At 41.3% G+C, this 14,677-nt stretch overlaps 1 protein-coding gene and 1 long non-coding RNA gene across 2 annotated transcripts; both read right to left on the bottom strand.

Annotated features, from left to right (window-relative positions):
• Nucleotides 1–5,929: 5,929 nt before the first annotated feature.
• On the bottom strand, nucleotides 5,930–6,799 carry LOC134442629 (uncharacterized). Its single transcript, XR_010033417.1, has 3 exons — nucleotides 6,767–6,799; nucleotides 6,156–6,287; nucleotides 5,930–6,007 (listed from the first exon to the last, which is right to left on the bottom strand). It is a non-coding gene; the product is annotated as an uncharacterized LOC134442629 (long non-coding RNA).
• Nucleotides 6,800–6,920: 121 nt separating this feature from the next.
• On the bottom strand, nucleotides 6,921–11,442 carry LOC134442632 (GTPase IMAP family member 8-like). Its single transcript, XM_063192678.1, has 4 exons — nucleotides 11,312–11,442; nucleotides 8,071–8,736; nucleotides 7,238–7,954; nucleotides 6,921–6,940 (listed from the first exon to the last, which is right to left on the bottom strand). The coding sequence occupies exons 1-4, from the start codon at nucleotides 11,340–11,342 to the stop codon at nucleotides 6,921–6,923; spliced, it is 1,434 nt and encodes a 477-aa protein (XP_063048748.1). The 5' UTR covers nucleotides 11,343–11,442.
• Between the last annotated feature and the right edge of the window lie 3,235 nt (nucleotides 11,443–14,677).

Below are 14,677 nucleotides of genomic sequence, written 5' to 3' on the forward strand. Positions count from 1 at the left end.
GTTTATCTCAGAACTCTTCGTCCGAGGCAAATTACCTGGAAATCCCTTTTGCACACCCGTTTCCGAGGACATCTCATTTTCACTAACTGAAACAAAATGTTAGAAAGTATTATCATGCATAATATGCCCTTTCTCTAGTCCAAATATAATGTTAGTTTCTCAAATTCTATATCACCAACATCAACATATCCTTCCAAACCTTCCCAGAACCACATATTGATTTGGTAATACAATACAACAGTATAATAAAGCTTTGCTACCATGTCCATTCCATAAGCACCTGTAATAGGATACGTCATCTTATTGCCAACTCAAACATTGGGTAAAGCCACCCTCAGCAGTAGCAACTAGTAAGGATACCCTTATTTTCCTTTTGGGATTAATAACGTCACTCTAGTGCACTCACCTCTACTAACTAATACTTACACTGAATATGACGATGCATGCTATTGTCTCCTTTCCAAGCTGATCCAAATGCCTCATGCCACAGCTTTGTGACCTTCTCCTCCAGTTCTTTGTCTTTTTTGNTCCATTCCTTGTCCAGAACCTCCACAACTTCTGGCTGGTTGTCCTCCCCATAACTTGGTGTAATTTCACTTTTTGGGACTTTTTCTGGCAAATAACAGAAATCAAGGCTTGCCTCAAGTTCATCAATCTTCTCTAGCAGTTCCCTGACCTGAGATCCATCTCCTCTGTTAACGTCAAAGACGTGGTACCGGTTTCCACATTTCTCCACGAGCCACCTGAGGGGTTCTCCTTCAGTTTATATGTGCTCTTCAATGCTTGTGTTCCCTAAACTGTCTCCCCATGTGAACAGCACTATGGTGTGTTTCCAGGCCATTTCCCCAAACATCTGTCCAAACATCAAGTTCATGTGATCTTCAGTGATCTTCCTCTGTTCCTCTAGGAAAGAAACCTCTGCTGGAACCACTATGAGCAAGGCATTTGGACTCTTAGATCCAAGACTGATGCTTTTCTTTAGCTCTGTCTTCACCCGGTCAGGCGTGTATTGTGCAGAGAAGTACTTCCACCAACCAGGGGTATCCACTACAGTGACATGTCTGTCACCCACCCATGCCGTTTCTCTTTCACACTGTTGAGTTTCGCTCAAGGGAGCATATTCATCTTTGTTTAGGATGGTATTCCTGGCAGAACTCTTTCCAGACACCACCCATCCTAACAGAACAATTCTGACCTCTGACAATAAACGAGGCACACCTGAGTATACAACCACACAACAATTAACATACAAAACCAGCAGCAGCAACTCCAACAACACTTCAATATATTAGAAACAATAGCCTTGTTTAGACTGTATATTTTAATTATTTGTATTTATAGGGCCATGATTGGTTAATGTATAATATTGCTTGCAGTATAGTTTGGTCTACGTCTAAGAGATTGAATCCAGGGATGACTCCATGGAGTACAGTGTGTGCTGTATACATGTGACATTACATGAAATTCAGCGAATATATACAGTAGTATGTTTTTTTTTCTTCATTTCAGGCAAAGGCAGAATCTAGCCTGAGACACAAATCAGTGTAGTGTGCATGGCAAACTACTTAACAATACCTTGATCCCTCAGATGATTTCTTTGGTCTTGTACTTGAAGCTGACGTAGACTTGCTCTCTCCTGAGCTGCTCTCCTCCTCTCCTCAACTTCCCTTAAGGTTTTGTCATTAAGCTGAAAATGCCTGCCACAATTACGGTCGACAAGTCTCTCTATTGCCTCCAGAAGCTGAAAAACTTGGTCTTGACCTGTAGTTTGATTGTCGAAGACACAAAATCTGTTTCCACATTTCTCTACCAGCATTTTTAACGCCACCCCCTCACTTTCAATGTGCTGCTCTATGGTTCTTCCCTTCAGGTATTCTCCTCTGGTGAACACCATTATGGTGTAACTCCAGATATAATCACCAAACAGGTTAAGATGTTCCTCAACTGCTCTCTTATTTCTGTCATTAAAAGTAGCGACCTCAACAGCAAGGATGAATGCATGAGGTCCTGGAGGACACTGCCTAACACTCAACACAAGCTCATCTTTTGTCCGCTGAGCTGTGTCAATGAGATGGAAGTCCTTCCACCACCCAGGGGTGTGCACAACAGTTACTTGCCTACCATTCAACTGACCATGGTGCCTAATGCAGTTTATAGTCCTAAGACCTCGTTTAATGTCTGTTTTTCCTAACAAAGAGTTGATGAGTGATGTTTTGCCTGATTCGATTCCTCCCAGCACCACTAAACACAGCTCTGTGAGAAGACATAACAAACAGAAACAGGTTTACCCATATGTACAGTCAAACTTATAACCAAACGTGTACACTGGTGTAGTGTTTCATAAGGGTGGTCCAATGTCATGCAATGGGAAAGTGTTTTTGAGCTATTGATCCCTTATGTGTTGGAAAAATCCTATGAACAGACACTAAGGATTATCTCTGGAGAAGGACGTCTGGAGAGGGTGACTAAATTCAAATCAGACGTTACAGGGATTTCTAATGAAAATTGTGTCAGTCTTTATCACAATGAATCATAAAATCCTACTTATGAAGCTCAACAATCACATTTTCTATATCAGTTGCACAGATTAATGACAACATTATTGTTAAGGGACATAAGCACTTTCAAACGTATGTTGTTTCAACTCTGTAGTATTTTTATATACAGTATGTTTGAAATGACATAGTATTTGTCCATAACACTGTTGATAAAATAATCAAGCAAATGTTCGCTTTCATTAGAGTATTTATCAAATGATTTAAGATTAAGCTTGGCAATTTTTTTGTTTGGAAACTTAAATATATACACTATGTAAACATCTAGGTCATTTAGTTGAAAAAAAAATGCTGATACTTGACATTTTGCTTTTGTCAAAAGCACAGTCGAATCGTATGATCACTGTTCATTTATTTAAAGTAACAAATATACAAAGAAGCAAAATGGAAATGTCGCTCAGAAAAATACACAATTGCCATCATATCACTCATTGCAAGTTACACCTGCTGTAGCATACTTTTGTCAGATAACATAACATGATAAAAAAAAATATATTTTTACATTTTTTTTTTTAATGTTTACCTTTGCTATTGTGCTGATCCCCTATTTCCATTTCCCTCCTCACAGCTTTTCAAATGGTGAGGATTGCCATTTGCTGTGACGTGTCTGTTCACAAGAAAGACTAGAGCTACAAGAGGGTCTGGCAGGCTTAGGAGACTGACTCTACCACTTCCAATCTCCTCCCATATGAAGCCTTATCAACTGTGATCACGTGTCTGTTGAGCCCTGTGGAGTAGCACTGGGTATTATTACACCTACGGTAGACAAGCACTGTCATGTGCACATGAAATACTGCCACCTACTGATCATAAAGGTTAATTCAGTCTAAATTGCCACCTGAACAACACAGATGTGGTAGGCCTACGTATGTGTTAATTTGCTTGACTTGTTCAACTCGCCTTGTCTGAAGGTATTTCATCAGATGTGACCATCGCAAGTGAAACCAAATAGAACAGGATATGTTAACCAAGTGTTTCTCAACGGGGACTCTACAGCCCCCCAGGGGATGTTAGGGAGCCCTCCTTCAGGGGACGCTGAGAAGGAGACAGCGGCGGTGCTGAGTTGCCATTGGGGGGTATTAGTCTATTTCATTTCTTAATATTAAAGCTGGCTTATGATGAGGTCAAGGGGGCGTTGGGAGATTCATGATAGTTGAGCAACCGTAATTCGGGCCATTCGTGAAGTCGTGAAGAAAAACAGAAAAAAATCAACTTTAAGCCTTGTGGTGCCTTTAAGAATAGCCTCGTTTCTCGTGGTTGGGTGACGAAAGGGGGAACTGACAATTGGGGTAGTTTGGTTCTGGGGTGAAGAATAATGCGGACGGACATCAACAATCAAGCGTGAGTGAAGGCTAACTGGAAACGACGGTAATCAAACATTTAAAACAAGTGATTTACGGTTACGTTTAGGGTTAAGTTTAGAGACAACGTTGGAGGAAGGGAGACATGGCATGAAGCTGACACAACGACAGCGCGCGTTGCCCAACTATGCAAAATGAAGCTATATCGTTGCGGCACCACAAAGCATACAGTTGATTTTCCCCCGAGACTGGGCTCGGTTGAGAACCACTGTGTTAACACCTTCACTGTGTTAAAGGGGCTCCAGGTAGGTTTAAACGTGTAATTAATCACTGTCTTGAGTCAGACGATGGTTATGTGAATCGTTCTTAAGTGAATGATGACTCTCACGGTCACTTCTACGGTCCGCTGTCAGAAAACCCCACATGCAACTTTTTGACAGAGCAGTCCGAAGGAGTGTCATGGGAAATACTTTTCACATGAAACATCGCTTTGCATACTGTATTCAGATTTGTATCAACTGCTAGCATTCCATGATGAAGAACATTCTCACAGCTACTTTATTTGAACAGTTAGCATTTTTTTTTTATTCTATTCTATTCTATTCTATTCTATTCTGCTCTTCTTTACTCTATTCTATTCTACTCTATCTGACTCTATTTTATTCTATTCTATTCTATTTTATTCTATTCTATTCTATTCTATTCTATTCTATAATACTGCCACCCACAGGGTAATGTGCATATTGTCTTGTCATCAATTAATGATAGTATTATGCCGGCTAAACAGCGATCTGACGTGAGCCTTTTGTTCCAATACAAAGGAGTGGTCAATGTGGTACATAGTTTCCATATCTACATGTACACTGTATTGCCAAAACTATTTGTTCATCTGCCTTGACACATATATGAAGACCCAGAAGAGGACAGAATACATGTAAACTTAAACAATGTCTTTCTGCTAGAATTAAAAATATGTTCTCTTTATTTCACTTCATACAAGATCATACAAAGAGTAGGCTACTACATTATGAGGCCTGAATATCATTGTCATGCAACAATTATACAGTATATTTAACTACAAATGTGGTTATTAAAACCATATAAAACAACATACATCACATAATGTACAGTGACAACAAGCAGAAAAAGACCTGTGTCTTCAGTTCAGGTGGAATGGCAAATACACAAAATAATGGAGCATAATTAGCTGGTTATATCCAAAAATAAGTCATAACATGTGACATCTATATGTGATTGTTCTGTTATTTCAAAAGTATTAATTAGGCCTACATAACATCAATGTCAATGTAAGTGTTCACATCTGTTATTCATGCATCAGATCAGAGTATATATTATGCCTATTATGATGAATATGCTATTCTCAAAATGCATGGCGACTGCAAAAACCACACATCATTATAATAATTCTAATGTTTTGAATGGAAAGCTTTCCACGTAATATTGTGAGAAATAGTTGCACACAGTATCTACACATTTGCTTGTACTTCAGCTGAGTCAACATTAGAGTCCTCATCTGTGTAAGATCCATGTCCAGAGGAGCCATGTCTTGTGATGCTGTCTTCACCCAATTCTTGACTATACAGCTGCCCTTCATGTCCGCAGCATGCAAATTCTCCACCTACTGAAGACAAACAGACAAATGTAGAACCGACTGCAAAAAGGCACACCTCCTTACATCTCTGATTTTTAATCATCTGACAGAAATGGCACAACCTGTTAGCCCGACAGACCAGAGGTGCATTTCTGGAAAGCATAGTTGTTAGCAGTTAGCAACTTAGGTAGTTGCCAATGGGAAATTGCATTGCAACCAACCAATAGTTTGCAACTACACTCTCCAGAAATGCACCTCAACAGAGTTGATTCATGGTCATAGATTTACATTCCATGACATAGATAACAATAGGTCCTATTGGTTGGTATCGCAGAGTGGATTTGAGTGTTGTGATATAGTATTATGCTGATTTCACGATGATTATTGCACAAAGTGATGGTTAATTCTGACCAAAAACTAACCTGATTTTTCCATGAGATTCATCTGCTGCCTACACAGTTCTCTTGTCCAGTGTTCCGTCCACCAGGTCACCTTGTCTACTGTTTGTTTTTGTTTTTCATTTCCGGAGTCATCTACTCCTACGTTGAAATGTGTGAAATATTAAATTAAAAAAACATGTGAAAGTCCCATGTTTTACTGTTGTGATTGAAACAGCATGTATGACTACCGTATGTGGCTATGTAAACAAATGTCATGTCATTATGGCATGTCATATACTTGGCTTACCATCTACTGGGTTTTCTTTGAAGTAAACATTCCAAAATCTCTCCATGACACCAATTTTTTGCCTCCTAAACTCCTGCTTAAAGGTCTCCCTCAGTTCTTGTGGCAGGTTCAGGTAACTCTCGTCCACTGGATCTGGTGGTCAATGGGAAGCCATGATGATTAGTGCAGGACAAAGGCTGACTGTAGTTTCAGAGAGAGAGGTTCGCACACTTGAAATCCTTTTTGTTTTCTTTTATTATTTCATGGATTACATTTTGACATCAACAGTCCTCTCTCTCCGAAACTAAGCCATAATGCTTACGCATTGTCACCAGCAAATACACATGAATGACAATCTCATTTTTCATAGAGGTATTTGTCTGTAAGCTGTATTGTGTTATATTATACAGGGGCCTATACTACAAAGCTGGTTGGGAGTTAAGCAGTAAATAATCCCATAGAAGAGCCCAGATTCACCATTATCTTAAGAAAAGCTCTTGTATGAGATGAGTTACCTTACTTTTGCTTATATAGAAACCAACTCTGTAGTATAGACCGCTGATCTTAGGAGCTATTTGTGGATGCTGTTTAAAAATGTGTTGTTTACAAATATGAATTTAACAAAAATTAACCTTGAGAATTGTCCTCATGGGTCTCTCGAGCAACTGAAAGGAATGAGAATATTAAGAACACATAAATAACAATGAATAACAATGAATGAAGTCCCATTTCCCCTCGATCTCCATAATATATATTTTTTAACTTTGCTAAGAAAATAGTCAATGTTCATATCAGGATGTGTAAAACTTAAGATAACATAAAATTTAAAAAAATAACATTAAATGAATGTGGAACCTGTGGAACGTGGAACCATACAGTGCTCTGTGCCACTATTGTTTTTTCTTTCCAAATCATTCACTTGAGTTATGATATAAATGTATGAATTAATTTGACATATTAATAAATATAATTTTGCCCACACACACACACACACACACACACACACACACACACACACACACACACACACACACACACACACACACACACACACACACACACACACACACACACACATTTCATGACTAAGATTTTACACTCACAGTCAATGCCATCTCTTTTACTTGATACTTCTGCATTAGCTTCCATCTGTTTGTTTTCCTCTTCCCACAAGTCATTCATTAATTTTGCAAGTTTATTTTCCATTTCTGACTCTTCCAGGGTCTGGTCCATTTCTAAGATTTCATTTGGCTCTTCGATCTCTTTGATAATCTCCAGCAAGTCCCTCACCTGAGATCTGTCTTCTGTGTTGACGTTGTCAAAGACGTGGTATCGATTCCCACACTTCTCCACGACCCACTTCAGGGGTTCTCCCTCCCTCTCGATATGCTCCTCTATGCTGGTGTCTCCCAACAGGTCCCCGCACGTGAACAGCACTATGGTGTGTCTCCAGACCTGCTCTCCAAACATCATCCTCATGTTGTCCTCCGTGATCTTCCGCTGTTCCTCCAAGAATGTAGTGTCTGCTGGAACTGCAAGTAGCACAGCATGGGGAGCATTGGAGCCGACTGTCAGACTTCTCTGGAGCTCTATCTTCACCCAGTCAGGGTTCAACTCGGCAGGGAAGAACTTCCACCAGCCAGGGGTGTCAACAACAGAGAGCTTAAGTCCTTCCACCTCTCCGCTAAGCATCTCCGCTGACTTAGTCCTCTTAGTAAAATGCTCTTCTCTATTCAAAATTAAATTAATTGCGGATGTTTTCTTGGAGTTCACCCACCCCAGTACAAGGATTGCTAGTTCTGATGATGGCATACCCTTCCCTGAAAGATCAAACCACAGACTTAGGTAAGAAGAAAGAAACATTTTAAAAAGGTGTTCTTCTATCATTCATCAATTGGTGGAATTTGGCATACACAGAATCAAAAACAACTCTTACCTTCTCTCAGTGTTTTGCTTTGTTTAATCATACGTCTGTCTGCTGCTTTCTCCTTCACTGATCTTGTCTTGTCTTGAACCTTCAGTTGTGTCCTCTCATCAAGCCGGAAATGTCTCCTGCCATTAACCCTTGTCACAGCATCTATCTGCTCTAGCAGTTTTGGAATCTGATCATCCTTACTATATTTGCTCTCAAAGACACAATATCTGTTCCCACATTTTTCCACCAGCCACTTCAAGGCCTTCCCCTCACTCTCAATGTGTTCCTCTACGGTTTTGCCCTCCAGAGTACCCCCTCTGGTGAACACTATTATGGCGTGCTGCCAGATGTTTTCACCAAAGAGACTCAGGTGTTCCTCTATGGCTCTCCTATTGTCATAATCGAAAGGTATGTCTGTCATGACGGTCAAGAGGAAGGCGTGGGGTCCCGGTGGACACATGGACGCGCTCAGCTGAAGCTTCTGTTTGATGAACTCCGCCGTGTCAACCAACCGGAAGTTCCTCCACCATCCAACGGTGTCGACCATCACCACTCTCCTCCCTTGGACCTCACCTTGTCTCGTCTGAAGGGTTCTGGGTGAATTGTGACCAGGACCAAGAATTCTGTTGATCAGAGACGTTTTGCCAGACCGATTGGCACCAAGCACAACCACTCGCAGCTCTGAAACTGCAACAGGGGGAAAGTACATAGGTATGATTTATTGCCTGGATTGTAATGGGTTGTAAATTATGTATAAACATAATTTGTGTTCCCCATCTCCTTTGAGGATATACGAAGCCTATATATATTGAATTAAGGAGCACTTCTGTCAATTTCAATATGCTGTCGTATTGCACACGCTACCCTTGACTTGTCAGTACCACGTAATGCTGCATTTTTTGCTCAGCTTTCCGAAATCTGAGCTATTCTAATGGGGGCAACCTTTGTTTACATTAAAAACCCTCTTATTATAGGCCTACTCCAAATTAGGGGTGGGAGATATGACGATATTAAATCATGAATCGTGATATCGAGTACAAAATCGTCTCGAAACCGCCAAAGTGAAGAAATCATATAGATCGTCTTGCAATGAGGATGTTAACTATCATTATTATATGGTGTGACGTCATCGGTCGAATGCTCCATTCATTTCAACGGGGCTCCCCAACGTTCGCACGTCTGTTATTTTTCGATAACGGACGGGTTGGTCTATAACAGACCGCTGTCAATGGCAACAAGACTTTTCACTGCTAAAGCGACTTTTCAACAAGACTCTAATCAGCTGCTGTTATAGACAACACCTGTTGTCCTGGCTACCTAGCTGTTGCCTAGCGGTGTTCCACAACGGCACTGTTTTGTTTTAAGCAGCAACAATCTTAACATTAAATAGGCCTAAAGAAATGTCCCCGCCATGTGTGAATCATTTAAGTATATCCATATAATAAGCGGGTTAACTTTCGGCGAGTCGGTTGCTTTGTGGAATAGCAGCACTTCAGAGAGAACAAGACCCCTCCGCTCCGAGTCGGGGTCTAAAGGTTCTCTCTGTCGTGCTGCTATTCCACGGTAGCGACCTTCTCGCCGAACGTTAACCCTTACTTATTATATGGTGTGACGTCATCGGTCGAATGCTCCATTCATTTCAACGGGGCTCCCCAACGTTCGCACGTCTGTTATTTTTCGATAACGGACGGGTTGGTCTATAACAGACCGCTGTCAATGGCAACAAGACTTTTCACTGCTAAAGAGACTTTTCAACAAGACTCTAATCAGCTGCTGTGATAGACAACACCTGTTGTCCTGGCTACCTAGCTGTTGCCTAGCGGTGTTCCACAACGGCACTGTTTTGTTTTGCGCAGCAACAGTCTTAACATTAAATAGGCCTAAAGAAATGTCCACGCCATGTGTGAATCATTTAAGTATATCCATATAATAAGCGGGTTAACTTTCGGCGAGTCGGTCGCTTTGTGGAAAAAATTTCATGTTAAAAAATCGTGATATGACATTTTTGCCATATCGCCCACCCCTACTCCAAATATTATACAAAAATGTATCGCTGTTTACTAGTTGTCTGCTGATGTTGCATAACCTTTTATTGGAAATAAATCGATATGTTGTGTTTTTAATGTAAACAAACTCTGCCCTCTCAGGTACTGACAAGTCCAAGGAAGTGTGAGCATTACAACTGCATGTTGAAATTGGCTGAAGTTATCCTTTAACTGTATTGTGGAAGATGAAACACGAATTATTGCAAGACTTAGACGCATGCTGTATGCACATACCTTGTAAAGGATTAGAAAGGGACGACACACCACCATGCCATCTTCTTACATTATATTGGCCTATATATTTTTCACTACAGCCCACAGAGACTTCTCCCTATTTTAACATTACCCCTGCTTTAAAACTGGCTTTAGATTGAACAGTGGACCTCCTTCCTTCCTCAGCAACATTTTGTCGGCTCTAAATGCTGGTTACTTGTGACGTGACAAAGACTTTCTTTCCTTGTAGTGCAGTAGTAAAGGGCTTAACCAGAAAGAGTACAGAGAGAGAGGTTCCGTTGGCCCATTGTTTCCGTGTTCTACAATTGCAAGGTGGAGGGGGGGGGGGGGATCCCCCTTTAGGCAGACCTAAGGACTGTTCTATTCAATGCTAGGAGTATTATGACACGCCCCTTTAGGCAGATTGGAACCTGGTCATGTTAGGTGCCCATAGCAACCTACTACATTGGCATATCTCTATACTTAAAGAATCTCAGGCTTAACCCAGTAAGGCACGGCCCCTGTTATAAATTATGTCCCCCGAATAGCAAAGACCGATTTTGGTAATGTATTGCCATAGGCCCTATGTGCTGTTGGGGCCAGCTCTATGTTCCCACAGCCCAAATGGTTCCAGCTTATTCCTGCTGCTCCATGTTCCCACAGTTTTAAGAAATTATTCAAATATAAGCCCTATGCTCTTCAACTCCACGTTCCCACATTTCCAAGTAAACTAAGAGAAGCAATAGGCCTACAAATAATGTTAAAAATCTTAGTGATGTGGGACCAGTGGGCTGTGGGACCAATGCCCTATGGGAACATAGACACGCTACCGTACTGTCATATTATTAGTAGTATAGTACTATGATAGTTAAGTTTTTTTCAGTGACTATTACAGCACTCGACTGTTGGAACGCTTCACATTAAGTGGCTACAGTATATGAGATATGAAAGAGGGAAAGGCATGCTAAACAAACTGTTCTATTTCACTTTGAATGTTGACTCACCGTGCTGCTTATGGGGTTCCTCTTGTGCCATATCTCCCCAAAGTGTACCTTGCTGTCCAAGCTTAAAATCCTCTGACGTTTTTGCAATGTTGTGTGATCGAGAGCGAAGAGGTAAAAGAACTGATTTAGTGTCAGCCGTGTACAGACCTTGTCCAACTGGTTAAATTCTTCTTTTTTTCTGCAAGCTGAAAGCTCATGTCATGCAGGCAGAATGCAACAGGCATGAGGGCATAATGCATGCTTGCCAAGAATAAACCTGTTAGACTGCTTGCGTGTTGCTATAAGAAAAACAAAAGCTATCAGAGAAAGTGTGTGTGGCGCCAATACCCTACTAGTAAGCCTTCCCAAAAAGTCACTCAGGTAGGTCAAACTATTCCCAATTGCTGCTGCTAGAGTTCAAATCATAGCAAAGAAAAAAGAACATATCACCCCTAGTTAGGTCATTGCACTGGCTCCCAGTGAGGTTTAGAATTGAGTTCAACTCCATTCCAAATCTTCTGATTGTCTATAAGACACTCAATGGCCTAATCCCTAAATGTATTGCAGATATGGTAGAGCAATATCATCCTAAAAGATCTTCTGGGTCCCCTCTACTGGTTGTGCGAAATTGCATTGTGATGAAATGGCATGTAGCCCATATCAAATGCTGGAACCAGCTTCCTGGTGAAATTAGAACTGCCTCAGCAGTGTTAGGCCGGCCGCACATTGGCTCCGACAGCACTGCGGCGCACTTTCACTTCCGACATAGTTCGGACCCCCAAACCCAATTTCACACGAACATAGCATTGAAAGTCAATGGGCGCCGCCGACAAAATAGAACTTGTCTCTAATTGCTATCCGACATCGGCGAATGTCCGCGGACATCGGCGCCAATGTGCGGTGTTCTATTGAAAACAATGGAGTCGATCTTTTGCGGAGCAGTGCGCAGCACTTTGTCAGAGCCTATGAGCCATAGTGATCTAGGATAATTCTTCATTTACCACAGTAATCCAGGAACATTGTTCATTTACCAGAGAGATCCAGGGTCATTGTTCCTTTACCACAGTGATCCAGGACCATTGCTCATTTACCACAGTGATCCAGGATCATTATGCATTTACCACAGTGATCCAGGACCATTGTTCATTTATTATAGTGATCCAGGACCATTGCCCATTTACCACAATGATTCAGGGCCATTGTTCATTTACTACAGGGATCCAGGACCATTGCTCATTTTACAGCACACAGTGATCCAGGATCATTATTAACAAGTATATACTGCTAACAGTGATCCAGGACCCTTGTTAATTTACCACAGTGACCCAGGATCATTGTTCATTTTACAGCAAACAGTGATCCAGTATCATTGCTCATTAACCACAGTGATCCAGGATCATTTTTCATTTACCACAGTGATCCACGATCATTGTTCATTTACCAACGTGATCCAGGATCAATGTTCATTTACCACAGTGATCCAGGATAATTCTTCATTTACCACAGTGATCCAGGAACATTGTTCATTTACCACAGTGATCCATGACCATTTTTCACTTTACCACACAGAATGCCTCAGGATCATTGTTCATTTTACAGCACAATGTCATCCAGGTCCATTGTTCATTCACCACAGTGATCCAGGATCATTGTTCATTTACCACAGTGACCTAGGTCATTGTTCATTCACCACAGTGATCCAGGATCATTGTTCATTTACCACAGTGACCTAGGTCATTGTTCATTTTACTGCACACAGTGATCCAGGATCATTATTTATATACTGCTCACAGTGATCCAGGATCATTATTTATATACTGCTCACAGTGATCCACGACCATTGTTCATTCATCACAGTGATCCAGGATCATTGTTCATTTAAGCACATGATCATATTTGGATCTCAATATTGCTCAATATTACTCAGCTGTCTGATGGTGAAAGATGTTTATGTGGCAAGACCGAGCCTGTCCCATTAGTTTCCCTTTGTAACAATATTTGGATCACACGGTCAAGATAAAAAACACAGTGCTCACTTATTCAACAGTATGTATGGTGTTCATTGGAAAGACAGAACATGTTCCATCAGTGTTGCCAGATGTACAATAAAAATCATATTTGTACCATAATGTTGTCCATTTTGTCCTCTGTACGATCACAAAAACATGATGTACAATCATTTTCATTCAGTTCATTTAGTTGCCTTGAAAAAACAATTGGGTCGTTTATGATAATTTCTTCCCAAAAAGCCCCCCAAAAGTCCCCAAAAACTATAATAATGAGGATTTGGTACGATAAGTCAGCATTTTCCATCTGGCAACACTGTGTCCCATTAGCCCCCCTTTTTAACATGTGATTATTTTGGGATCACATCGCCCAGAAAAAAACACAGTGAGTTATTTAACAGACTGTCCTATTAGTCTCAGCAGGACAGGGGCAGAGCTATAGGGAGGGCGAGCAGGGCATTTGCCCCAGGGCCCTCTCATATTGGTGGTTGGGGCCCTATTGTAACCATGGCAGGCTGTATCAGGGGGCCTTATAAGTGTTTTGCCCTGGTGCCTTGTGTGCATTTGTTTCGCTACTGTTAGTGTCAGCCACCGCAGGGCAGCAAGAAATGTGTTCATGTGGCGAGACAGACACAGCTGTCTGGTGCCCTGCTGCTCATTTCCCACCACTATCAGGCTATCAGTGCCGTCACACGTCCTCTCATCACTTGCGCTGTGTGAGCCCAAAGCAGGGCCAGTCCTAGTCCATTTGGTGCCCTAGACGAGCACCCCTCTTTCCTTTTTGTGGAATTAGAAATTGGCAGATAGTATCCTACATCTGATAGAGCACAGCTGATCTACGTAGTACCACTGAGTACCCATGAATAACCATTGTCACTGTCAAACTTTGCTATATTTGGACATATTTAGCTTAATGTTCTAATTATGTGGAACTTGGCACCCCCAAGACAGTTGGTGCCCTAGGCAACAGCTTTGTCTGCCTATGCCTAGCGCCGGCCCTGGCCCAATGGCTCTTCATATGAAGAGTTCAGATGCAAAACCTTTACAAATGAACACAATCTGTAACAAAAAAACATTCATAAATATTATTTTCTCCAAGTAATCTCAATCAACAAAAGGCCACTCAAATGTTGTGATCACGTACAACAAGACACTCCTAAACAAGTCAAGATTGTTTTTATAGTTTAATAAAAAAAAGATAGAAATGCAGCCTTATTCTTATTTCCAACAACTCATCACTACACTCAGAGGGGTCTGCATTTGAACCCTTCATATGTTTTACCCGTTAATACCTGCATACCCCTGTCTATCTTTGACGTGGCATGCGCCGTTTCCACACGTACCTGTATCTGTCTTCCACGTAGGGGCATGGATGGGCCTT

The sequence above is a fragment of the Engraulis encrasicolus genome, unplaced genomic scaffold (genome assembly GCF_034702125.1).
Source record: "Engraulis encrasicolus isolate BLACKSEA-1 unplaced genomic scaffold, IST_EnEncr_1.0 scaffold_185_np1212, whole genome shotgun sequence".
NCBI lineage: Eukaryota > Metazoa > Chordata > Actinopteri > Clupeiformes > Engraulidae > Engraulis > Engraulis encrasicolus.